Source organism: Lytechinus variegatus, chromosome 9 (assembly GCF_018143015.1).
Source record: "Lytechinus variegatus isolate NC3 chromosome 9, Lvar_3.0, whole genome shotgun sequence".
In the NCBI taxonomy this organism is placed as follows: domain Eukaryota; kingdom Metazoa; phylum Echinodermata; class Echinoidea; order Temnopleuroida; family Toxopneustidae; genus Lytechinus; species Lytechinus variegatus.
Genome location: NC_054748.1, coordinates 23992620 through 24019402, shown reverse-complemented (window position 1 = coordinate 24019402; position 26783 = coordinate 23992620). Strand labels below are relative to the sequence as shown.

General features: G+C 36.6%; 3 protein-coding genes across 8 annotated transcripts in view; 1 reads left to right on the top strand and 2 right to left on the bottom strand.

Annotated features, from left to right (window-relative positions):
• The first annotated feature begins 392 nt into the window (after positions 1 to 392).
• Positions 393 to 6472, top strand: LOC121421393. 2 transcript variants are annotated; one of them, XM_041616091.1, is made up of 4 exons: positions 393 to 531; positions 2459 to 2542; positions 4344 to 4459; positions 5263 to 6472. In XM_041616091.1, the coding sequence occupies exons 2-4, from the start codon at positions 2466 to 2468 to the stop codon at positions 6321 to 6323; spliced, it is 1254 nt and encodes a 417-aa protein (XP_041472025.1). In that variant the 5' UTR covers positions 393 to 531; positions 2459 to 2465; the 3' UTR covers positions 6324 to 6472. The 2 variants fall into 2 exon arrangements, with proteins under 2 accessions (XP_041472025.1, XP_041472026.1); XM_041616092.1 differs by lacking the exon at positions 393 to 531 and having other exon boundaries at positions 2465 to 2542; positions 4349 to 4459.
• A 7871-nt stretch (positions 6473 to 14343) lies between these two features.
• LOC121421480 (proton-coupled folate transporter-like) overlaps positions 14344 to 26783 on the bottom strand; it is a 33810-nt gene continuing 21370 nt past the window's right edge. For all 5 annotated transcript variants that reach the window (XM_041616201.1, XM_041616197.1, XM_041616198.1 and 2 more), the window contains exons 5-7: positions 22343 to 22426; positions 15489 to 15648; positions 14344 to 14483 (exon numbers count right to left, since the gene is read on the bottom strand). In XM_041616201.1, coding sequence (XP_041472135.1) covers positions 14366 to 14483; positions 15489 to 15648; positions 22343 to 22426 — 362 coding nt within the window. In that variant the 3' untranslated portion in view covers positions 14344 to 14365. The remainder of the gene's footprint in view (positions 14484 to 15488; positions 15649 to 22342; positions 22427 to 26783) is intronic.
• On the bottom strand, positions 24139 to 25233 carry LOC121421481. The gene is made up of 2 exons (XM_041616203.1): positions 24575 to 25233; positions 24139 to 24501 (listed from the first exon to the last, which is right to left on the bottom strand). The coding sequence occupies exons 1-2, from the start codon at positions 24962 to 24964 to the stop codon at positions 24436 to 24438; spliced, it is 456 nt and encodes a 151-aa protein (XP_041472137.1). The 5' UTR covers positions 24965 to 25233; the 3' UTR covers positions 24139 to 24435.

Genomic DNA, 26783 nt, shown 5'->3' with positions numbered 1-26783 from the left:
ATGATAATCAGGGTTACATGTACATCCAAACACAATAAAGTGTTTTTATTGTGTTTGGATGTAATTCTAACAAAATCAGCAAGCACTTGGCATTCGCATTAGATGACTACTGGTGGGATATGTATACTCTTAATGGATTCCTTAAAAATAGTCCTTGTTCGGAGTCAATATATACACAATGCCGTGACCAACGGTACGCCACTGCTTGTATTCTTTCCACCGTCTCGTATTTTACCATGTGGGCTTATCGCTTTCGACCGTGATCATTCCGAAAGTAAACTTTTTCAGAGCAGAATTATCACAAATAGAGGTCTGTAAAAGTAGACTATAAATGTCACCAATAAACACCAATACCAAAACGCCAGCGCCACAGCCATGACAGCGGTACACAGGCTATTAAACCGGGGAAATGGGAGGTTAGACTGATGCAATTAACATGATTAACCTTTTAACTGGCGAGGTCAATCATCAGGTGGATATATCAACTTGAACCCTTCATAATATCTGTTTCCTCATCATTCCAAGATATCTGTAAGTATAGATCTGTCATAGATTTTTATTCGTAGATATAGGTCGAAACAAAATGTAAAATATCATCCGAATATCATTCGTTTCTCGTGTGCCGAAACCTCTTAGCGGGAGTGAAAAAAGCGTCGAGTATTACCGGAAAATGTGCTTCCTGTCTTAATACTCATGTTTTCTGTTCAGATTTCAAAGATAGGCGTATGATATTCATATTTCAGACAGCCTTCTTACAAATACCATGAGCCATCTGGGATATATTCATCTCAGTGATGGGTTGAAAGAACAGTCAAAAATAACATTTTGTATGAAAATAATCGATTCGATTATTTTTATATCACAATTTTTGTAATGAATGACAGGCGACGCATGACGTCACGCTGTCAAGAAAAGGAAGAAGCGCTACAACAATTTGTATATTTCTAATTGGTCTAATGCTAATTCGTCCAATTACCAAACTCGTGTACTATCATTTTGGTCTCCCAAAATAAACTCCAATATCCACATTGTCTAATTGCCATTTCGTCCACTCACATTTCGTCTATAACCAGTTGGTCCAACGGCCATTAGTCCATATGCCGTTCTGTCTAATTAGACCAAGTGTTAATTTGACAAAATTAAAGGGGGAAATGCATTTATTAGAAAACCAACACTGGTTGAGACGAGATGGTCTTAGACGAACTGGCCATGGTGACTAGACGAAGTGATGATTACTTGGACCAAATGTTTGTTAGGACGAGATGTTGATGGAAGGAATGTCATTAGAATAAAGGAAGGTAGACCATGTGATTATTGGACGAGTTGGCAGTGGACGAATTGGCAATATACCCCGTCCCAAAAGAGGTTCGCTGTTCAAATATACACTTATCTAAGAAAAAAACCTCCATATTTTTCCTTGATTTTGATTACTATTTACCAGTATTAAAATGTAGGTGAAAATAAGGGTCTGCAAAACGAATTGCCAATTTGATATTAACATCTATACACTCTAAAGAAATGAAGGGCCATGCAGTTACCAATTTAGCCTCTATAGATACTGCATCTCGGAGTGTTGATCATTTTTAGCTCAAATCTAAAATACTAAATCAGCACTCTGAGGTTTAATCACATTAACGCCCTCTTTTATGTGCTAAATTAACACTTTATTTTTAGAGTGTATGTTGGTTTTAGAGCCGTCCTAACATTTTATTTTCCTTGTACAATTTCTTTCCATCTCTGCACATTATGTGATTGTCTTATTTTTGTTCTATCCAAACCATCATTAGAATTATACAAAATATTGAATTCGATCAACAGAATCTTATGTTCAATTTTAAACCATAATTTACTCACCAATTCTTAGATGTGCATATACCTGCATGCACAGAATAAAAAAAGAGATAAAATTACATTTCTTGATTAAACATTATTCCCCACCAACAGAGGGGGAGGGGGCATTTCAATATAAAGATATATCGAGGGGCGTAGAGTTAGAAAGTCTAACATATTATGGTTTAATTTTGAGCCAGCAAAATGAGCCCCCACCCCCTCAATTTTGTCCGGCGATAAACTATCATTGCACAAGGTGACGGATATGTTTTCGTGCTTGATTGAAATGAATCCAATGACCGGGGTAATAATATGCTGTAACGCGCTTTGGGCCATTCTGGGAAAAGCGCTTTATAAAAACTGGCTATTATTATTATTATTATTATTATTATTATTATTATTATTATTATTATTATTATTATTATTATTATTATTATTATTATTATTATTATTATGTATTTACTTGAGAATCTTTGTGTATAAAGTGCCGTTGAAAAATATAATAGGACTTAAATTGGTAATCAGAATAGGATTATATTCTCAAACTAATAGACAGGGAATATAAAACTGAGAAAACAACACCATCCCATTCAGTTTATATATTTTTTAGATCATGATCACGGAATAGAAACAACATGGATCATAAACATCGATACTTGGAAAGCTGCCAGAATCCTTCATCGCCAAGTGCTCCAGTTTTGTTTGATGACCTGTGAGTGGACATTTCTTTTATTCATTCATCTTTGAACTATACTATTTACTGATTTACAAAATTCTACCCAGTAAGTGCTTCCATGTATTTTTTTTTATTGTTTATCAAATTAAGCGCTCAAGAGACCTTCCTTACAATCTGAATTATAACCATGTTAACATGGGCGGAAATCCCAGGGGGACGTGTCCCCCTACTCAAAATAGTAGGGGGACACAATATCAAAAGCACCCCTACTATTTTGGGGCTTTTATGATGGTAAGAAATAAATCATTCAAAATCGAAATAAAACATGTATTTTGGGACGAGATGACCTTACTTTTGGGATAATAACCTTTTTGTTTTTTTTTTGCTTGTCAAATTTTCCAGCCCCTTGCCCCCCTATCTTTTGGGAGAGATTTCCACCCCTGCATGTTAATGGTTAAAGAATAGTCAACAACCACTGTACTTCTACACTGTAAAGAAATATTTGGTAAATTTTCTTAACCACCACGAGGGTAATTATGTGTCCAACCGATTTGGGGCAGTATTTTACCCAATGCGGGAAGCATATCGTCCAGTAAAAGCAGCAATTACTTTAGAATGGGTAAAATATTAATCACACTTGATGAATAAAAATGCCCAAAAGAAATGTCCGATGTTGGGTGGACACATAATTACCCTCATGGACTATACCCAATATTTTTTTAGAGTGTAATGGAATGTCTTACCCGTTATTGCTTGTAAGCTTCACCATTAATGTCTTTTATTTAGCAATTTATAAGTTCAAATGGACAATCTTCAGATATGAATAGGCCTATTCTAAATTATCTTTGGAAATAGATTTTTAAAAAAATCTGTAGTTTTACTCAGTTATGCTTATAGGTAATACACTGCAAAAAACCCGATGTTGATTAAACACCAGCCCGGAATCTAGTCCACACCAGCGAAGTATTAAAACATGATCATTTTGGAATCAAACCGATGCTGTTTTAAAACTAATTGGTGTTGTATAAACAGCTACCTGGTGTTAGACTGATATCAAAACCGGTGTTGTTTAACACTTCTCTGGTGTGGACATATATAGATTCCGGGGTGGTGTTAAATCAACACCGGAGTTTTTGCAGTGTATTTTGCTTTTACTATATCTAAGTACAAAATTTTACTCAGCAGACCCTACTGTTGCAGAATTGCAGTGCTTATCGTGCACATTGTAATTCTGAGCTATAAACAATACAACGATATCATAGTAATTATAAAAAGAATACTAAAATATTTATTGTATTGTTGAGTGAGAACAGCGTGAGTAGTAGAGCTCATGAGGAGATGCTGGCTTGAGTCGGCGAGTAGAGATGATGAGTAGTAGAGAGACTCGACGTTTCGGACAGGTTGACTGTCCGTCTTCTCCTCATCAGCTCTACTACTCAAGCTGTTCTCACTCAACATTCCTTCTGGTTTACAGTCCTTTTCAGGACTATTTTTCAAGAAAGAATACTCTACTCTCAAATCTCCACTTTCTCGCCTATCCACTTCTTCTCTTCTTCTATCCACTGTTTCTACAACACTCCACATGGTGTACCATAAACCACATAAGCAATTGTTCATGCCACCATGCAAACCTTCAAACAACATCTTCATCTGTGTTGGTTGAAAATACCAAAATATTACATTTTTGCTCACAACACACAGAGATCTCGAAGAGTTTGATACATGTACCTCAGTAGCCGAAAATTTCGAGGTAACTCTTTGCTTTTTTGTGTGTGTGTTATGAGCAAGAGTTTAACATTTTGTTACTTTTTTTCTCTCGTTGTTATCTGTTAACTAGAGAAGACGTATTTACAGAAAACTCTGATGTTCCTTACCAAACAAATGATGATGCAATCACTAGAGAGGGTATTCCGAAAACATCAACTCCAGCCAAGAAAAATGGAGCAGAAAAGGGTAGGTCGGAAAAAAAATCACTGATCTCATTATTGAAGAAGGCGAGAAAGCCAGTTCGTGTAGAATCTTGCGATGCAGAGAGAGAGAGAGAAAGACAGTGGTATGGGGCCACAGAAATGGGGGAGGAGGGATGGGGTCAATAATTATTCATGGAAAGAGAAGCTACAGGGAGGTGCATGTAATTTATATTGTCAGTATAAGTTTATTGTAATTATTTTGACCACTTTCCTTTGTTCTGTTAAAAATGAAATAAATTGTAATTAAAAATTAAATTGAAATGGGAAAAAGATATCATATGATGGCAGCCCTGCAAGTTTACCATTTTATAGTAACTTTATATCCCGGTAACGGGTCAGCCATGTGAAAGTCATGGGGTACCATATTATGGTCATAGCAAAGTTGCCATTAACAGGATATTATATATGGCGCACTCACATTTCTCCTACGGCGGCCGTACGGCGAGTCGAATTTAACCGTTTTAATATTTTTTGCATACCAGCTACCAATAGGTGGTTGGATAAAAATGAATAAAACAGCTGTTTTCGATGCGCTGGACGGCCACCGCAGGGGAAATGTGACTGCACCTTAAGCAACAGCGGACACTAGCTTGCCGTGAATAATTTCAATAGGCCTTTAGAAAGCCAAAATCTAATCTTTCGCATATATTGCCTTATTCCACCCCCAGAAGAATGAAGTAAAGTCAAGATCACCAGTCCCCACGATAGTTTTAGTTCGGCTAAAATATGATCGCTTATACTTAAGTCAACATAATTACCTTAACTTGATCATTAATTTCGATGCAGAAATGTCGCCGCAGATGCAGAGGTCCCCTGAACCAGATCGGAAAGCAGATGGACACGTGACCGAGACTGGCAGTCCAATGGGAGGTGGAGTAGGCGGGGCAGTAGGAGGGGCTTATAGTGGCGCCAAAGGTGAGCCTGCATGCGGGGAGGAGACTCCTGTGCCGGGACCGCCTCACGGACAACCGAGCCCCAACGTTTCGAAACCCAACCAAATATATCCAGTACCGGAACCTATCGCAGAGATATCTTCTATTCATGACACCTCGAGCGACGGCGATGTCCTTCGCAATCCGGAACCTCGTCGAAAATCTGATCCGACCACTCCCATGGAATTTTCTTCATTGCCATCTCCTGAGTCTCTTGTAACGATGATGTCTTCTTTCCAGCAAGCTGCAGATAAATTTGACAAATTAAGAAGGGGCTACCACAGTCAATGTGTTAGGAGAAACTTGCAACACTCGAAGTCCGTCGAGAATATAAGATCTTTAACCAATTCTGTGAGCTCCCAGCAAGAAGACATAGAAGAAATACGCACGCTGATAGGATATCTCATGAGAGATATGGCAGATTTGAAGTCAAGACTTGGAGCTAGTGGAAAAAGACCAGAAGTCGCCATGCACTGTAGCCGAAACACATTTGCTTCGAGTTCAACCCACTCCATACCTTATGACTCAGAGAGGGAGCAGGGGCACCAATCTTTCATCCTACCATCCACGGACCTGAACATCCGAGCAGAACTCTTCCTCGTCGGATATGACACTGGACAAGGCACACATCTCTCCCTCCGGATCGAAGCAAAGTCCGGCAACGCGAAAGAGACCGGTCAACTGCCCTCCCAATGCCGATTCGAGATCCGTATTCTCAACTTCGACGATGAAGACGAAACCCGAAAGAAATCGAAGGACTCCAACTCTAAGGAAAATGACGGCGGCATGCATGTCGTTGAGTTTCCAAAGGTGATTGAGAAAGATGTTGTCGAGAACGAAGCCCTTGGATTCAAGAAGAATGGCATGTTAAGGGTCACGCTCATTGTTTCTTGGGAGGAGATAAATGGCGAATAAAATGGGGACCATTCCAGGAAAGGGCGACTTGGTGCTACCACACGCCAATACTCATATAAATACATAATATATGTACACTCAGCAAAAAAAGTTCTTGGACACTTACAAAAGTTAAAATATTCCATATAAATATTTGATTGAAGGCAAATTATTGTATGTCAACATGACCAGACAATATTCCTCTTCCAGTATGACATGAAATTTCCATGTGAACAGTCATGCATGGGTGGTTAAATGCTTTAAACAATAGCAATGTCAGTAAAAGAAAATTGCAAGAAATGGATCAGTCAGTGCATGGCTGGTTACAGGCATTAAACAATAGCAATGTCAGTAAAAGAAAATTGCTAGAAAACAATCAGTCATTCTTTCAGTTGTGAAAGTTTATGTGGCATAAATATCCATCAAACGATAAAAGCAAACTTTAAGTCAAATACCACTCTAAAAGAGAAAGTTAACAGTCATAATAATGGAGGGCAGGTCCTCCTGGTGGTGGTACGTATTATTGCCAAGGTTGACGATGGATCTGAAATTCAAAAATATAAAACTGGGGCCCGTTTCCTTTTGAGTTACAACTGTTGTAACTTTGCCATTATGGCAACTACCATGGTAACAGGGCTCAGCTGCCAATCACTATCAATGTTACCATTGTAATTGCCATAATGGCAAAGTAACAGTTGTAACTCTTAACGAAACGGGCCCCTGATCTGTTTGGTAATTTTTTCTGTGTATTTCGCTGTTTAATTTGTATATTTATGATCCATTAATTGTAATGAATTCTTGATCCTATCACGTTGCTATTGTATCATTGTTTTAATATACATTTAAGTACTATTGTATCATTTTATTTGTACTATATTTTTGTTAACGAAAAATTAAATGAAATTGATTTGAACAATGAAATGTACAGGCATACTCAAATCTAACTGTCTAATATGCATGAAATGTCTCTTGGAGTTGAGCTCCCTTTTACCTGCTTGAGAGAACACAGTGTCGAGCAGTGTGTCCCCTGTCCCACAATAATATCCACAGTGAGAAACACTGAAATCATCGTATCTAGATTAAATTATATATTTTTCTTGACAGTGTGAATCACATTTCCACATTGTCCACTGTCTGTGTGAGCACGCTGTGAACACGCACATTGGTCGTGGTGTCCCAGTGTAGAAATGTCCTCGCACTGTTAATTTCGATCATTTTAACAATGTATATGTCACATTTTATGTACACACTGTGATCAGTTATACACTGTACAGATGTCCACAGTGTGGAAATTTTTCACACTGTTAAAATTGATCATCTTAACAGCGTGTATCGCATATCCAGTCTACTATGAACAGTTACACTGTCCAGGTGTCCACAGTGTTAAAATGTCTTCACACTGTTAAAATTGAGCGTGTATCGCATATCCAGTCTACTATGTGTACACACGATGAACAGTTACACTGTCCAGGTGTCCACAGTGTTGAAATGTCCTCGCACTGTTAATTGTGGTCATCTTCACTAGTGTGCATCACATTTCTATGCAATTGTGATGTGTGAACACAATGTGAACAGTTACACTGTCCAGACGTCCACACTGTGAAATTTTATTTGCACTGTTGATTTATTTGACTGTTGAGGTGTCCACAGTGTGGAAATGTCTCCAGAATGTTGAATTTATTTTAACGGTGTTAACACGCTGACCACACTGTGTACTCTGTGAACACATTGAGTGATTTCAAGTTCGGTGTTGGCCTTGGTGTTAAAATTTTGATTGCTTTCCCTAGCTCCAAAACTTATTCAGTGTTTGTAAAACTGATCCAGATCACATTATTGCTCATCTCAAAAACTAGTGAGTGACTTATCGCGACCATCTTCATTCTATGTTTGGCATATTTGGTGTTATTATCGTGTAAAAATGACCTAACACCAACACCAAAAGGTCAACACTAAACATGAAAATCACCCACTGACTGTGGATACACTTCCTTCCAACAGGGATTTTTTATCCCTAATTCCTATTGTATAAAAGCCCAAAGTCGTTAAGTTAAGTTTATTGTTCATTGCATGAATTATGATTATTTTTACGAATTCTCTTTCATCATAAAATCAGTATTTTCTGAGGTGCCTGATATATTGCCACTCTCACGTGGGGAAACAAATATGTATATGCAGCAGATCACCTATTTTTTACATGTATTTCCTATCATTATCAATAGTATAATAGTTCACGATTGTAGGGTATATACAATAGTTATAGAGATTTTTTTCTGAAGATAAAACTGAAATAACGCTGAGCAGAAAATAAAAATATACTCCATTTAACATGTTTAGTGTCATAAATTTCTTAATGAATTTCAGTTCATTCTCTAATTTTAGATAATATGCTAAGATTGACTAATTGTTTGTAAAGTACACAATATCGACCAGTACTATGAGACAGTGGCGTGAGTCAAGGCATGGGGGGAGCACCAGCAAAAATTTTGAGTCACTTAGTGAGCGAAGCGCGCTCAGTTGCTAGGTATACTGACCTAATAGAGACATTTTAAAGACAATGCCAATAAACGGATATGTATGCCACTGATCAAATAAAGCGAGCTCGAAGCGCGAGCTGAAATTTTTTTGATAGTCAGACCTTAAAAAACGGACATTAAGCAAATTGTTTTAATCATGATACCTACCTGTCTCGCTAAACAAACAATGCGAGCGCGAAGCGCGAGCTGAACTATTTGACCCCAAACAGGGACATTTTAAGGACTTTATCTTAGGAATCCATTAAGAGTATACATATCTCACCATAGTCATCTAATACGAGTACCAAGCGCTTGCTGATTCGCTCGCTGAGATCCCACCTCACGAGCCATTCAGAGTCTGCATAGCAGACTAGATTTCGATAGGGAATTCATGATTGGAATATGACTGACACATTTTGCCCTATGATGTGATGGGATTTGTTTATTCTTCTTTCTTTATTTTTAGTTTAAAGAGAGGGGGAAAGTGTCTTTCATGTAATGAGCCCAAAATTTTGAAATGAACAGACATGGTACCTGGGCCAAAAATTATTTTAAAAAAGAAAGAAAAAAGCTGCTAGAGAGCAAAGAGAGCGAGTAAAAATATATTTTTCAGACAAAAATCTGATTTGGGACGATTTTGACGCAACATTTTAAAAATAAATTATGTATTTCAATCTGTCATTCACTCCCCTTTCTCCCTTTTCTTACTTTTTTCTCAGTCGTCAAACAAAATTAGTGATTAGAGGAGAGGGAGATCTAGGATAGAAATCTATATAAAAGAAAATCATTTTATGGAATTTATATTTTTCTCAGAAAAAGACAAGATAGTCGAGTTTCCCTTTATTCTGATACTCTCAGTAAAAGAAAAAAGGAAAATAACCACTGCATTAAAGGTCCATGAAATATTAAGTTTATTCAGATAAAAATGAAAAATAATTGCCCAATATGCAAACTGGTTAGCTGAAAGAAAACAAAAAAATTAATACATGTATATAAACATCATTACATATATTGATACAAGAAAAATAATCAACCAGCTTATGGTTTATGAGAAAAAAACGCATTTATTTTAAATAGAAATGGAAACATTGGGTCACATCATGTGAATAGGCTCATTTTGAAAAAAAAATCTTATTAATTGGTACAAAAAAATATAACAATTAAAAGTCTCTTTCTAGCACCACAATATATCCTTGAGAAAAACAAAATATAACATCAGATAGAAATAGAAAAGAAAATTGTACATCACGAAGCATCATCACAATCTGATATATTAGATATCACATAATTTTAAAATATATCTGTCCAAAAACATGCTTATAATATTAAAAGGAAATCCAATCTTATGGGCGAATTTTATAAAGAAATAAAAAATCACAGAGGCAGATAGGTGAAGCTTAAAATAAAATCAAACAATAAGAAAGTGATTAGTATTTTAAGAAATTGTAATAAATTTTCTCATTGGATTTCAAATAAGTTGTTTACAGTATGTTGAGTTGACAGGAACAACTTTGCATCATTTGCATTTCCTTACTCTTCCATTACTTTTTTTTAATTCTGCTTCCTCTAAAACAATTTTGTTACCAGAGTTTGAATCTCCTTTAAAGTTTGACTGAAAAAAATCCAAATGGTATTAAGAAATGTTTCACATCTTAAAATAGTAATACTCAGTAATAAAATAGATATTCAAACAAATTTGATTGCAAAAATTGCAGATCCAGAAAGGCGGGTTGAACATCCCCTTTTTTAATGAATGAGTACATAAATATGAAAATGGCAATAATATTGTTATTTTATACATGTAAAGCCCCCCCCCCTCACTCTCAAAATCTGTCAGCAGCTCCTGCTACTTATGTATGTAATCATAAAAACATTAAATGGAGCAATTTTTAACATTTATATTTGGTAAACTTATCAATTAGTGTACATGTATAAATATATAAAAATATCTGAATCTCTGAAATTATAAGATATTTAAGTATTTGATCAAAAGAAGACATTATAGAAAAAATATAATTAGAGTACATGTATAAATCTATAAAAACCTGTACATCTCTAGAATTATGAGATATTTAAGTATTTGATAAAAAGAAGACATTACAGAAAAATATACATTGTGGAATAAAAACCTGGAGTCTTATATCAAAACAATTCTCGCACGTATGGCACAATCCATGTTTAGTTGTATATTGTTATACCACTGTCATATCACTTTAAATTCCTGGTGGGTGTTTCATAAAGCTGTTCGTAAAGTTACGAACGACTTTACGCACGACTGGAACATGTTCTTAGGTCATAAATCAATTACATAGGGACATCACATAGCACAAGAAAGGATCACCAGTCGTGCGTAAAGTCATTCGTATCTTACGAACAGCTTTATGAAACACCCACCTGGGAAGCGTTTCATCAACATCTTCGTCCGACAAGTAATCGGATCTGACATCTTACCTTGATTTTAATTGGCTGGGAATCACTGTTACTATGGTAACTGTCGGATGAAACAGGACTTATCGGATAACGGTCTGACAAATCTTTTCATGAAACACTACCCAGGATTTGACATGTGGAATGGGACATACTGAAAAGTAGGGCAAAGCAGCCAGTTTACAGAAAGTTGTGCCATTTTTATTTTATTTATTTATTTATTTTTTATTTTTTTTTTTGGGGGGGAAGGGGGACTTACTTTGGCTACTGCACTACTGGCCTGCTCAAACAAACTAGAACACATGACGATTGCATACATTTATACACAGAATCTTTACATTTTTGGCCTGTTGCATAAATTTTGGTAAAATTCAACACAACTCCAAAAATCAATTTCTAATTGATTTTCAACCAATAAAAAATACACATTTATTACTTGCACTGGATCCCGTCTTACAAAGACTTGTGATTGATCCGATCAACTGCAACTATGTAAAGCCGGTAACGTCAACACCTAAAATGCATTTTTTCAAATATTTTCTAGATATGATGTATATTCATACATTCATCTTTTTGTTGTTGAAAATTTGGTGTGCTTTTCTTTTTACAAAGGACATTATGCAAATTTTCTGTAGGAAAATTATGACATTGGTGGATTTCCATACAGACGAGGTTGATGGGATCAATCATAACCCTTTGTAAGACAGGGTCCTGGTGTGTTGTCATTTTTAGCATAAGAACTCTTCCTGCAACAGGTCTACGACAGCGTAATGTTATAATAATTTAAAAAATGTACTGTTATTGTCAAATCAATCAAGGCATATCATTCCTTTGTGCATGTTATACAAATTACCCTGCAGTATAACAATTGCATCATATTTTCAAGGAGCGTTGAAACTGTGTAAGTACTGAAAATGACAAAATGTTGGCAGTTCTCATTCAGTGAACAACCATGGGACCCTAGTAATAAATCATTACTATTTTTGCCTGCCACCATAATACCTTAAATCCAATTGCTGCTATGTCTGGGAAGCCTCTGGAAAGCTTTCAGGTTTTCAAGAACAACCTTAATTCAACATGACTGTATGAAAGCTTAATACATTAACAGTGACATGTGTATACACTGGATGTTAGTATCAATGCTACCAACACCAAACTTACATGTTAAATAGCTGGGATAAAGATCACTGAATGGGTAAGATATTCTTCTCCATCCTCTCTGAGCACAGGCCACCTTCAGCATGGTGTATTATCATACTCAACCGGCAAGTGCAATACACCGGGTAAACACCCTACTATTTGACGTATATATTCCAAAATATTGCCATATACTACTACTACTTCTACTATGTTGCCATGCATAGCCGTCAAAGAACCATTCTCATTCTCTTGTATGCATTTTCTCTTGCCATGGTCACTCCACCGACTGTCCAATTATGCCTTATAACAGGAACTGCCATATACTCTACGGAAGTACACTAGAGTCACTAATCAACAATTAAAATAATAGACAAACAAGAACTGAATTTATGAACAAATTATTCTACATCTGGCAGTGAGTAAAAATTGAAAACCTGGTCGGTATGGCCCGTATGCTGAACTCCTCTTTAAATTAAACCTTTTAAAGTTGTGGTTTGACTATGGGGAGCCAATTGGAACACAAATCTCTATTAGTACATGTTCACTTTATTAACTCTTACGACCCTCAAAATCATTTATAACTATTTCACAATGATTACTGAAATGTTTTCTTCATCATGAAAGCAAAGTGAAACAAAATAATAAATATAAGAAATTTACAAAAGGCAGAACTTTTGGGTTATTGGCTTCCCATAATTTTAGCACAGAGTTAGACCATGGTCTAAGTTAAACTTGACCTCAGAATACGGGCCAGTGAGTTTATCAACGAATTATATGATGACAATATGTGTGTTTGTGCTTCTTATACTACTTATTAATGCAAGCTCTGTCATGCAGTTAACCAACTCTTCTCTCTTTACTCTTACCACGAAGATTTTTAGATTAGATTAGATTAGATAAGATTAGATTTATTTTATTTATACACGGTTAAAAAGCCCAAACAGTTCACAGACTGATTTCCATTGGGGCCGTGTCGAACATTGACAAAGTAAACATTTTAAATTCATTGTTTAACGAACAATATATATGGAATAGAATTAAGCATCAATTAAATATTCTATAATGGATAACCGAGCACAAGAAAATGAATGCAAGTCATGATTTATCAATGATAAAAGCTAAACATATAAAAATGACTGGAAAATTTATGATAACTAAATATGGACTGAAAATAATTAAATAAAAGATTGCTTCTCTAGTTGGGTTTTGGTTTCATTTAACCCTATCTAGGCCGGGGTATTTGGGGAGTTCTTATGGCCGTTGAGGGGGGGGCCTCCCAGGCCCCCCCCCCCCTCAGATCTCGGCCGTCGACCGCACGGTCGCGCCGAAAATTGGCACGCGGGTTGCCTGGGACATAATCTACAAGATTGTATAGTAATTTATTTCATGCGAATCGCTATTAAGCGATTATGCTAATTTATGCGTAATTAGTATGCGAAATCATACTTTTTCCTCTAACTCCCTAAATAAAGCTCCAAATGTACTAATTTTTGGTATGGAAACTCTTTGTGGTGTCCTTAGCAAGTCTACATGAAAAAATTTGTGATAGCAAATCATTTTCTTATGTGTATTATATTGTTTTTTGCAATTTCTTATGTATTTCTTTGTTGTTTTTTTTGACCTTTTGTTTTTCATTGTTTTTTCAATGAAATTTGTTGGGGACTCTTCTGTGATCATAAAAAGCATAATATGAATACATTTAGACTAGCAAAACTAAAAATAATCATACATTTATGAATTTTGGTTGAAAACACAATTTGCATTGACTTTGAACACGAAATCACGTTTTTGAGCAATTTTCGGTCTGACATGCACTGCGTAATTTCGGAACCACGTACCCGGGTGAAACAAAAATTGGTCTCAAAAGTTGCGCAAGACTTGAAAGTAAAAAGTCAGCGAGCGGCGCGGTCAAAAAATTTCGCACGGCGAAAATATCGCACGATTTGTTGAGGGGGGGGGGGCCTCCGAGGCCCCCCCCCCGGCCTAGATAGGGTTAATATCATCCATCTGGTAATCTTCCATCAGTGCTTTCCGTTCTTCTATCTTTCCTTGTATCTGCTCATCATTCCTATCATAGGGATGACTGAGAAACTGTAAAATTCTGTAGGAAATACATTTAGAAAAGTAATTATTAAAATCACTATCATGTATGGTCCATTTACACATTTAAACGTATTGAGGTAATGGCAATTAACTTCATCTGAAGAGAATTCTGGGGATGCATCATTTTACCTCTGGCACATCAAAATTACAGGGAATAATTTTACTTTCCAAATTTGATTAACACTTTTGGGTTATAACAGAAAAGTTCTCAATGAAGTTCTGGACAGCCCTATGTAAAGGTTTGCTACAAAAAACAACGTTTTGTGGAGCAGTTTAAAAAAGAAAGGGGGGCATATTGCAATGCAATACAAGGAAAATTATTCCCTAAACCAAATCCAATTATGAGTTCTTTCAAAGTTTGTAAGGATTTTCATGCTCTCACTCGAACACGCATCATGTTGGCTATGCCTGCAATACCATAATGAAACCAAATATGGCCTCTTTGTCTGCTTCTTCTTCAAACTTATGCTGACCAACTGATGCAAGATTCTCGGAAACACAATTTTTTACAAAATGACTTGTATGAATTGAATGTTATGTCAGACAGTCTTTTACGAATTTCTTGTCATTGGTTTTCAGATTTTGGTAAAGATGACCTTCATCTGCACATGTTCAGATTGTATCTCTGAATTGGCTTGAGCGTTGCTACATCAGGCAATCCTCTAATAATTCATGACAGTGGGTTTTAGATTTTGGTACAAATGACCTTTATCTCCACATGCTCAGATTCCGAATGTATATATCAATTGGCTTATTGCCCGATGCTATGCTAGGTAATTCTTTAGGAGTTCATGTCGGTGGCTTCTAGATTTTGGTACAAATTACCTTTAACTGCAAATTGTGCTAAAAAAAAGTATCTCTGAATTGTCTTATTGAGTGTTGCTATATCAGGAAATCCTCCAATAATTCATGTCAGTAGGTTTAAGATTTTGGTACAAATGATCTTTATAATGTAAGGTGGTATCTACAAACTTGCTCATTGAAATCACCTAATGGTACTTACGCTGTTAAGATTATGGGTATGAGGTAGATGGCTGCGGCAAGGTAGAACGTAAGTTGAGGGAAGTCAAGGAGAACAGCCTTGGCGTAGACAGCATTCATCAGGATCGGTGACAGCATTTTACCAATTGATGATGTGATCGAAAGCAGAGCCAAGGCTGTCCCTGTCATTAAGAAAAATAAATACAATTATCATCTATATAGACCAGGGTGCTACCTAACTTTTTAGAAGCACTTGCCCAGTCGGGTAAGTAAATTTTTCAATAGTTCAAATATACTTGCCCAAAAATCTATTTCACTTGCCCGAATAAAATCATTGAAAAAAGTTTTACCTCTTCAAAAGAAAGTATTGCGGTTTTATATACCATTGACCTTTTTCTCTCTTCGACATGAACTGATCTACTTTGTTATTGCCATGGCCAAAATTAGGGTCAATATCATATCATATCGACCCTAATTTTGGTCATTCTACTGTGAGAATTTTGCTTGCCCAATTTGGGCAAGTAGTTTTGATCTTTACTTCAAAACATTTGCCTGACTCTAACTTTTACTTGCCCCGGGCAATCGGGCTAGTGCTTATGTAGCACCCTGATATAGACCGTCTTAGCGATGCATTAAAAATGTATTTTGGTCTTCATCAATTGCCTGTGCAGTATAGACCGTCTTAGCGATGCATTAAAAATGTATTTTGGTCTTCATCAATTGCCTGTGCAGTATAGACCGTCTTAGCGATGCATTAAAAATGTATTTTGGTCTTCATCAATTGCCTGTGCAGTATCGGAGCGTATCCCTAAAAGGACAGGAATCCGAGGAATATCCCATAGGCTCCTTTACAAAATTTGCCATTGAATATGAATAATATGTTTAATGAAGTGATGATGCCATAATGTGATTAGTGGTATGACTTGTTCAATCAAAATGTTCCCTCTTTTTTTTTTTGGGGGGGGGGATAGATGATAATAATTATATTGGATGGCAATATTTCATGGAATACCCAAAATCTATCTATTTATCTAGTACGTCATCTGGCATTTTGGTGTCCGATTTGTCAGACCATTTCCCTATTTTTGTTGAGGTGTTTGTCGGCAGAGATAGCAATAAATCTGCATCAATTAGTGTTCGAGACATATCAGAAGAAAATTTAAATAGATTTAGGGAGAGATTAAATGAGGTCGACTGGAATGTCATCTATAACATTTAAGACCCGGATATTTGTTTTGACAAATTCTTGGATCTTTTTATGTCTACTTATAATGCTACAATCCCCCTTAAGAAGTTTTCCCGCTCCACATATAAAAAGACACCTAGACTCCCCTGGATCTCTCAATCTCTCCTTAGGTCTATCAACCGCAAAAACAATTTATTTTGCAAATACAAGAAACAGCCTGGTAAAGATAAACTTAAAAGGAAATATATTCGATATCGTAATGTACTGACAACTTCCCTACGTCTTGCAAAAAATGTATTTTTCTGATCAATTTAACAAGTACAAGAGCGATATTTCGAGTACGTGGAGGGTGATAAACAAGGTCCTACGATCAAACAAAAAGTCCGAACCAACAAAAGAAATTTCACACAATGGGAGAATTATCGAAGATCCTACTGAAATAGCCGAGTTGTACAACGATTACTTTGTTCACATTGGTACTAACCTCTCAAGGAATATCCCTGAATCTGATAGAGAATTTACATCGTTTTTAAAGAATCCTAATCCGCAATCTATTTTCCTTACCCCTATAGTCCAATACGAAGTTAAAGATATTGTAAATAATTTAAAATGCAATAAGAGTCCTGGTAGTGATGGAATAACAAATTTTCTTTTGAAAAGGGTAATTAATGAAATACTCTCACCTTTGACATATATTTTTAATCTATCATTAGTAAATGGAGTTGTTCCTTGCAATATGAAAGTAGCAAAAGTTATACCTGTTTTTAAAAAAGATGATAAACGAGAAGTTGGCAACTATCGTCCAATTTCACTTCTCACTTCCCTTTCAAAGTTATTAGAAAAGATAGTATACTCACGCTTAATCAAATATTTAACCGACTGTCAAATATTAAGTGACTCTCAGTTTGGTTTCAGGAAAAAACATTCAACCGTTCATGCCTTACTTTCTTTTATTGACAAGGTGGCATGTGCCGTCGATAAGTCATTACATACTGTTGGTATATTCCTGGATCTTTCCAAGGCCTTCGACACGATCAATCATGATATATTGTTATATACATTATCACATTTTGGTATTCGTGGGAAGGCCTTGGACTGGTTTAGGAGCTACCTTAGTTCTCGTAAACAATTTGTTTCTTATACAGGTATAAATTCTAGTTTGAAATCAATATCTTGTGGAGTACCCCAAGGATCACTCCTTGGTCCCTTACTTTTTATTCTTTACATTAATGATTTTAAGAATTCTTCTAATATTTGTCATTTATTTTGTTTGCCGATGATTCTAATCTTTTTCTGTCTCATCATGACCCACATACGTTACTTAATACTTTGAATACAGAACTTCTATCAGTTCAGTCTTGGATTAGAGCTAACAAGTTGTCACTTAATGTTAAGAAAACTAATTTTATGATTTTCAGTAATTCTCTCAAAAGTTTACCTGGTCAAGTAGTCATGGATACGGTAAATTTATTACAGGTTGAATCCACCAAATTTCTTAGGCTCTATATTGATCATGATTTGTCTTGGAAGTGTCACATTAAGTACTTGAGTAAATTGACTTCTAGAAGTATTGGTATTTTAAGCAAGCTAAAATTCTTTTTCCCTGATTATATACTATTAAACATAAATATGACTCTCATTTCATCGCGATTAAATCATAGTATATTGGCTTGGGGTAATACAAACAAGACTGTATTAGAAATGTTATTTAAATTACAAAAGCGGGCAATTAGGGTAATTTATGCACACACAAATCCATTATTTATAAAAAATAAAATCCTGAAAATTCATGATCTTTACGAATTTCATTTGGGTACATTCATGTTTAAAATGTCAAAAGATGATCTACCGGAATTTTTTTCTTCCTTGTTTCAAAGAAAGAACCTCATCCATTCTTACCCTACCCGCCAAAGGGACTCATTTCACCTTCCACGTACTCGTACGTTATTTGCTCAAAGAACAATTGTATTCGAAGGACCAAGGCTTTGGAATAATCTTCCAAACGAAATAACTAGCTGTTTATCCCTAAATATGTTTAAATGTAAACTGAAATTATTTCTTTTGTCCAGTTATGGACACCGTTAAGACGCACTGGCTGAATATAAATAATCTATTTGATTTGTACCTTTTAAAGGTATAATGTGGTATATTTTTTTTTCATTCTTCGCTCATCCCCCTCCTATATTTCACATCGTCCACTTTTCCTCTAATTCTTTACCCCGTGATTTTGCGCTAATCTTTGGCTTTTCCTTTGTAGTCTAATTCTTGTTTAGTGTCCGATCTCCTTACGAACTTCATAATTACTTTAAGGAATCTGCAGACATTACAAGCTCTGCTTTTCATGCAGGTTCCTTCATACTTCACTTTATTTACTGCCATTATCTTTGTATTTTCTATGTAACCAAATGTATTTCTTGTATTATGTTATTATTTTGTTATCTTGTGAAGTATGAAAATTAATTCAATTCAAAAAATATTCCACTCATCTGCGATTCGTGAAATATTTGCCAAAAGTCTTGTATATCTTGTATTCCATTCTGAGCCATCCAATATAATACAATTGTCAAAGGGGGAAAGAGCTTATGAAAGGTATGAACCGGGGGGGGGGGGGCACTTCCATCGACGAGTGGATACCATGCGCAACCTCGGGGTCTCGAAAAGCACCCTAAACACATAGTTTCCTATTCTGAAAATGCACCTGTTATATATAGGTAGAATTGTGGGAGCAATTACATTCATTTATTTAGTTATTTCCTCTTCAAGGATATACATAGCATATAATGATTAAGAATGTTCCAGAATGTTTTAGTAAAACTTTGTTAGGCATGTCTATTCAATGAGAAAGAGTAATTTTTGTTTATTTCTGGACTGTAGACAATAGAGCCTGCCTGTAGTGGAAATGGACAATAGGATTAGCTATGTTGTTTACATTAATTTCACTGAGGCCATTCAAGAGTCTTATAGATGTAGACTATTCTAGAAAGAACGATAATGTTCTTCTTAAAGACAATACCAGAAGCTTCCAGAATAGTGAATATTTATGTATATAATCTGGCAGTTTCTTCAGGACATCATCATATCAGATCAGAACTCAGAGTTTCACACCAGACTTTATGTTAGAGCATAGTTTATTTCCAACTGGAACAACTTTTTTGGTGGAATTATTTGCACGCCATCAATGAACTGCTTCCAGTTACTTTGAGAGAGGAATTCTCAGTTCTCATCGAGATAATCAAGCGTTTTTAATGAACGCTTTCAACCCATCGACTGCTGAAATTTACTGTTAATCATCATCAACATCGACTTCACGGACATTTTAACTCGCAACAGTGACTCTTGTTACTCATCGTGCTTCAACATCAATTTCATCATCGCCATCATTGTGAACTTTAATTTAAGGAAACTTCGCTAACCAACTTGGATTTTATCTGGATTAAATACTGGACTATCATAACTTTAGATTGCCCATCTGACACTTCAAGAGATGTAAGATCATTATCATGTTTCATTTGTTTAGTGTTTGGTTGATAATTTCCTGTAATAAAAAAAGGGAAATCACATTTAAAAAGAAAATTTTCATTGTTATTAGTTGCAGTATCGTAACAAATAATTTGGGGGGCTTGACCGGGAAACGAAAGCCAATATGAAACAAAAGCCAATTTGACTTGAAAACATTTTTGGAAAGTTATAAAATACACTGTGTAATTACTTGCTTGTATTTCTGTATATTCAACTGTGGCTACATTTGATGTTTAAGAATTTCTTGAAATGACATGATCATTTGAAGTCACTGAAAAGATGATTTGATAGCAGTTTGTGATCACTTGGGTGTATCTCTAGCCCCATATTTAAAGAAGTCAGAGATAATTGACTTGTTAATTAGCTAGTCACATGAACCTTACGAGGAGTCTGAAACTTCTGTCATTGTTTCAGATGATGCTCAGATTCAACTCGCAAAATTTGAAATGGAAATGGAAATGAAAATGAAAGAAAACATGGAAAAATAAACCTTGAAAAGGAAAGAATCAGAGAAAACATTGAAATGGAGAAAATGAGATGGAGTACCAGTTACAATTGAAAGAAATTGAGTTAGCTCATGCAAATACTAACTCTGCTAAAGATAAATCTCCCCAAGTCTTTGAAGTGGCGAAGAACATTCGCCTTGTGCCAAAATTTGATAAAGAGGGAGTTGATGAATATGTTGTGTCATTTGAAAAGGTGGCCTAGAGATTAAAGTGGCCTGAGGAATACTGGACTCTTCCCCTCCAAAGTGTCTTTGATGGAAAGGATACAAAAGTCTATTCTTCGCTCTCTGAGATGCAATTATGTGACTATGCTACAGTAAAAGAAACAATCCTCAATGCATATATGAGTTGGTAGCAGAAGCGTACAGACATAAAGTAAGGAACATGCAAAGACAATCAGGCCAGACGTATTGTTGAATTTGCTAGGGAACAATAGATAATGTTCGATAAGTGGAACAAATCACTGAAAGTTGACAGAGATTTTGTTCACCTTAGGGAAGTTGTCCTAGAAGAATTCAAAAAGAGTCTTCCTTTTGGCATTAAATCTCACTTAGATGACCATAGAGTTACTGAAGTCAGTAAAGGAGCCATAATAGCTGATGAATTTGAGGTCACACATAGAGGTAGTGGGGATAGGCGTCCTCTCAAGAATTATTGGAAAAAGAAAGGTAAAGGTAAAGCATGGTAAAGAAAGGTAAATTAGGTTAATTTGAATCCCACAATAAACCAGGGAAAATATGCTAGCAAGGACAAAGACACTCACAAGAATCAGGCTAGTGGGGGCACAGAATCAACCAAAACGTCTGAGAGTCGTAGTTCCAAAATCTGTACTCCTTGTCATAAATCGGGACATTATTTTGAAAGAATCATGTTGGAAATTGGTTGGAATGCCAACCAAAACTAAGAAAGACATGGGTTTTGTCAACAAACAAGTGTTCCCTCGATGGAGTTCTTCCCATCAGAGCCGATTCAAGATGTTGAGAGTGTTTCTCTGGTATTTGCTGATAAAGTCAAGCAGGTTGATGAAAGCTTTAGAAGTTTTTTGTATGGTGGTGAAGTATCCCCTTGTTCGACTGGTGCTGCTGGTAGATCAGTGGTGATCATTAGGGATACAGGGGCTGCACAGTCCCTGATGGTCCCAGAGGATTCGGCTCTTCCTCCGGAGACTTCAGAGAATGCCAAAGTCTTAATTCAAGGTATTGGTCAAAATTTCATGTCGGTTCCTTTGCATAAGGTCGAATTAAGGTGTTACCTAGTTAGTGGTCCTGTGGCTGTGACAGTTGGTTTCGTTCCAGAATTACCCATGGAAGGTGTTGATTCCTGTTAGGTAACGACTTGGCTGGAGATAGGGCTGTTGCATAGGATTGTGCATATCACTGTTTTGTGAAAAATATTGCGAAACTTTAAAATGTCATAACTTTATTATTTTACATCCGATTTTGATGAAATTTTTGGCGTTCTGCTAGTTTCATTTTTATCTATTTATTCAAAATCAACAGTTTTCTGGGGTGGACTTGACCTTTAAAATGAAAAAAAATAGCACTCAATCACCCAAATGTAAAAAAAAAAGATCGCCCCTAAAATAGAAATCACTTCCAACCCTGGTGACAAAATAACCTAGATTCACGTACTCCATGCCTATGAAGTTGATCAAGAGCTCCTTACCTTGCTCATCTTTGGAGACCATCTTGGAGAGGAAGAAATCTGCTAGTGAATTAGGAATCGTCCTCAGCGAACCAACAGCTACAACTGTGAGTAAAGAATAGCATCCAAGTTTTAATAGTCCAGTCATTTTTAATTTTTCACTTGGAACAAATTGCAACAGAATTTATTCCAATGAAGAACATTTCTTTGAGGTCCATAGAAGACCATACTAAAAGTCCCTCAAAATCCGAATAGGGGAGAAAGTATCCTTGTTTGCATAAACATAATGGTTAGTTTGGGTCATATTCGCTCATTTAGTTACACGTAGCAGACGACGCTAGCTATACTATGTAATCAGACCGATTGCAAATCAAATCAATTCCGGACTCGATACTACTACAAACATGGCCTCCTCAAACTATAGCTATATCATAAATATCAGTAATCATACAGTTATACTACAATGGATTCGATTCTGTTTGGACTGTATTAATTGTTTAACATGAAATGGTCTAGGAACGGAAACTATCATCATATGCTAGTCACGTGACGTTGTGCACGAAAATAATGACATTTTCTGCCTCCTCGATCTCAGAGTTCAAGAGAAAAATGAATGTAGCTATTAGACCTGCCACATCCTATTATACTATCATTATACTACCGAAGTCACCCACCCCTTTTCCGTACTTTGCCAATTTATGGGAAAATCTGTCAATTTGTAGCCCCTGAAGGGAGAAGGGGTCGATGTGTTAATGATTTGTTATATGTAGCTGATAAAAAAGGCCTTCTCTTTCCTCTCCAAGTGGTTTAAACAATTAAAGTGACTTTACTCTATAGTAGAAACACTTTTTGTCTCAATGATGGGCTAAAATTGACTAATTTTCTAACAATTAGGTAAACATCGACAAAAACGTGGGGTGACTACAGCAGCCCCTGAATTAGTAGCATGCCAAAATGTTGTAACATGTAGCTGATAGACAAAACCTAGTGTTTTATCATAATAACAGTGACTTTACCAGAAATGTCTTTTTGCCAAATCTTCTAAGTTCGACCAGGGGGGGGGGGTGGTGGGAGAGGTAAAAGACTGCGATTTCGTTCTAATAAAGAAGGAAAATGGGCAAAAGGGTGGGGAGACTACAGTGCGTCCCAAAAAATATACACTTTTGAAATGGCTGCCAAATAAAAAATATATCACTTTTGGGAAAAAGACTTATATATATATATATATATATATATTGAAAGTAAATAAAGGCAAACAGAAGCTGCTGAAAACTGATTATCTAAAAAAAGAGCCAATGGAGTAAATTAGAGAGTCAAAAGGGGCCTAAGCTTTCGATCCTAGCAGAATCTTCGTCGGAGGCAAAATGACAAACATATAAAGTGGAACAACCATGATATAGACCACTAACATCCAACAGCAACACTAGAAACAAGGAGACAAAAGGGGCATTAGTGAGAAGAGATGACCAATCAGGTTAATGAAGGGGAAGAAAGAAAAGGAGTAGGCAGACACAAAGGGAAGTAGGTGTGAGTAAGGCCAAAGAAAGACCTCAAGCCAAGAGGGATTAAGATGTGGGGCAGGCAACATCAAACAGGATCTGGAACAAAACAGTGATAGAGGGTATGAGGAAGAGATGAATAACAAGAGAATTAGTGAGAGGTAGGTCAAACAGGTAACAAAGAAAGGCATAATAAACTGGTGCAAAAGAGTGGGGGGAAGGGAAAGAATGGGAAACAACTGAACATGTGCAAAAGACATAAGTATGTACAAAAAAAACAAAAAACAAACTTTTTCTGGACTGTGACATCAAGAAAGTGGGTTTCCTGTTGGGAGAAATCAGAAGTGAATTTGATGGTCCTGTGGAAGGATTTGATGTGGTCAATGAATGTGTGGAGGCTATCTTCCTCCCTGGTCCAGATGAAGAAAATGTCGTCGATGTAACGCCACCAAATCCATGGGCGACAGGGGGCTGAATCTAACATCTGCTGTTCCAGCTTGGTCATGAAGAGACAGGCGAATGAAGGAGCCATCCGAGTGCCCATTGCTGTGCCGAATATCTGTAGGTAGTGCTGGTCCATGAAAGTGAAGTTGTTTTTTGTTAGTACATGAGACATCAGAGATTTGATATCGGAAATGGGGGGACTGGAATGGCCACTGGCGGCCAAGGCTTCACATGATGCTTTGATACCTTCATCGTGGGGAATAATGGTGTACAGTGAAGAAACATCCAAAGTGCCGATGATCGCAGTCTCCGGTATCTGGTCCTTGATGTCATTGAGTTTCCTGAGAAAGTCTGGAGTGTCGTGGATGTAAGAGGGTGCACGTGAGACAAGGGGTTTAATGTGGTAATCAACAAAAAGGGAGATGTTCTCTGTTGGGGAACCATTTCCTGAGAGGATGGGTCGACCAGGGTTGCCAGGTTTGTGGATCTTGGGGAGGAGATAGAAGCGGGCAGGTTTAGCATTAGTAGGGGAGAGAAATTTGTGGGCCTTCTCGGAGAGATGCTTGTTGTCTTTCATGTCATTCAGTGTCGATTGGATCTGTAGGGAGAAATTACAAGTGGGGTCAGAATCAAGGAGTGCATAGCGAGAACGATTATTGAGATGTTTCATGGCTTCATCGATGTACTGCTGGCGGTCCATGACGACGACGACTGATCCTTTGTCTGCAGGCTTGATGATGATGTCGGACCTGTTTTTGAGTGATGAGAGAGCCTGGCGTTCTCCCTTATTTCTCCCTTATTCAGGAAATATAATAATCATTATATATTTGTTTTTTTTTCTCTCCACCCACCTCTAAGATTTACCACTTAATTATTTTGCCTTTTTCATGTTTTCTTAATACACCCCCTCTCTCATACAACATCAGCTTCTTTATTTGCTTTTACCCTTTAGGCAATTTGCTTCCCTTCCATATATACAGGTGTGTTTTTTTTTCTTCTTCTTCTTCTATATAGTCTGCTGTTTTTTCCCTCACACCCAGCGGTTCACTATATCAGTTTTATCTACCAATACCATATGTATATACATTTATATATTTTTTCATATAGATTCCTTTCTGGATATATTTACATACTTTTATACTTACAGATTTATTTTTACACTTACTTTCTTCTCTTAGTTTGTTTTTTCCTCTTTCATACATACTTATGTCTTTTGCACATGTTCAGTTGTTTCCCATTCTTTCCCTTTTCCCCCCCACTCTTTTGCACCAGTTTATTATGCCTTTCTTTGTTACCTGTTTGACCTACCTCTCACTAATTCTCTTGTTATTCATCTCTTCCTCATACCCTTTATCACTGTTTTGTTCCAGATCCTGTTTGATGTTGCCTGCCCCACATCTTAATCCCTCTTGGCTTGAGGTCTTTCTTTTGCCTTACTCACACCTACTTCCCTTTGTGTCTGCCTACTCCTTTTCTTTCTTCCCCTTCATCAACCTGATTGGTCATCTCTTCTTACTAATGCCCCTTTTGTCTCCTTGTTTCTAGTGTTGCTGTTGGATGTTAGTGGTCTATATCATGGTTGTTCCACTTTATATGTTTGTCATTTTGCCTCCGACGAAGATTCTGCTAGGATCGAAAGCTTAGGCCCCTTTTGACTCTCGAAAGTAAATAAAGTCAACTTTCAAATGACACCAGAAAGTTGGAAAACTTTTCATGCTTGAGCGAGCACTGCCCACTAAAACAAAGGGTATGAAAATTAGGCTGGGTTGGAATTAACCTTCCAAATTCTTTTAAGTTTTTAAATTTGGAACTTACAGAGTTGAGGGTTTTGTGATGAATTAATGATTAATTGTGTTCAGTTATCAATGTTTAAGAAAAATTCATGCGTTGTTAAATTGAAATTTAATGCGTGAGTGATCATGAATTGCAATTAAGTGCATATCATGTGGATCTCAGCAATGTGTTCATGAGAGTCAGGAGAATAGGGGGTAAGATAGGACTTAAGAGGTAAAGTATGTTGATCATGTTGATGAGATAAAGGTCAACAGAACATTTAGCAACCCCTCCCACCATCTCCCCCCCCCCTCTCTCTCTCCTCCTGAGAGACAAAACTCGGCTAGGCTGGGCAGGAATTAGCCTTACAATTTTTGAGTGGTTATATCATAGTCACATTTGTTCTGCGGCGGCCATACGGCGGGTCGAAAACAGCCGTTTTAACATTTTTTGTCTAACTACATGTAGGTGGTTTGAATATAAATAAATAAAACTGCTGTTTTCAACTCGCCGTACGGCAGCTGTAGAGCAAATGTGACCAAGGTATTAGTCATTCGGAACTTGCAAAGCTAAGGGTGTTAAGCTAAATTAATGAATAAGATAAGTTTGGGTTTCTTAGGGAAATAGAATTGAAAATTGAAATTCAATGCATGAGTGAACAGGAATTGTAATTTCAGTGTAGCATATTCATCTTGTGGACCTCAGCAGTGTGTTCGCGAGAGTCAGAGTAATGGTACCTGCTACAA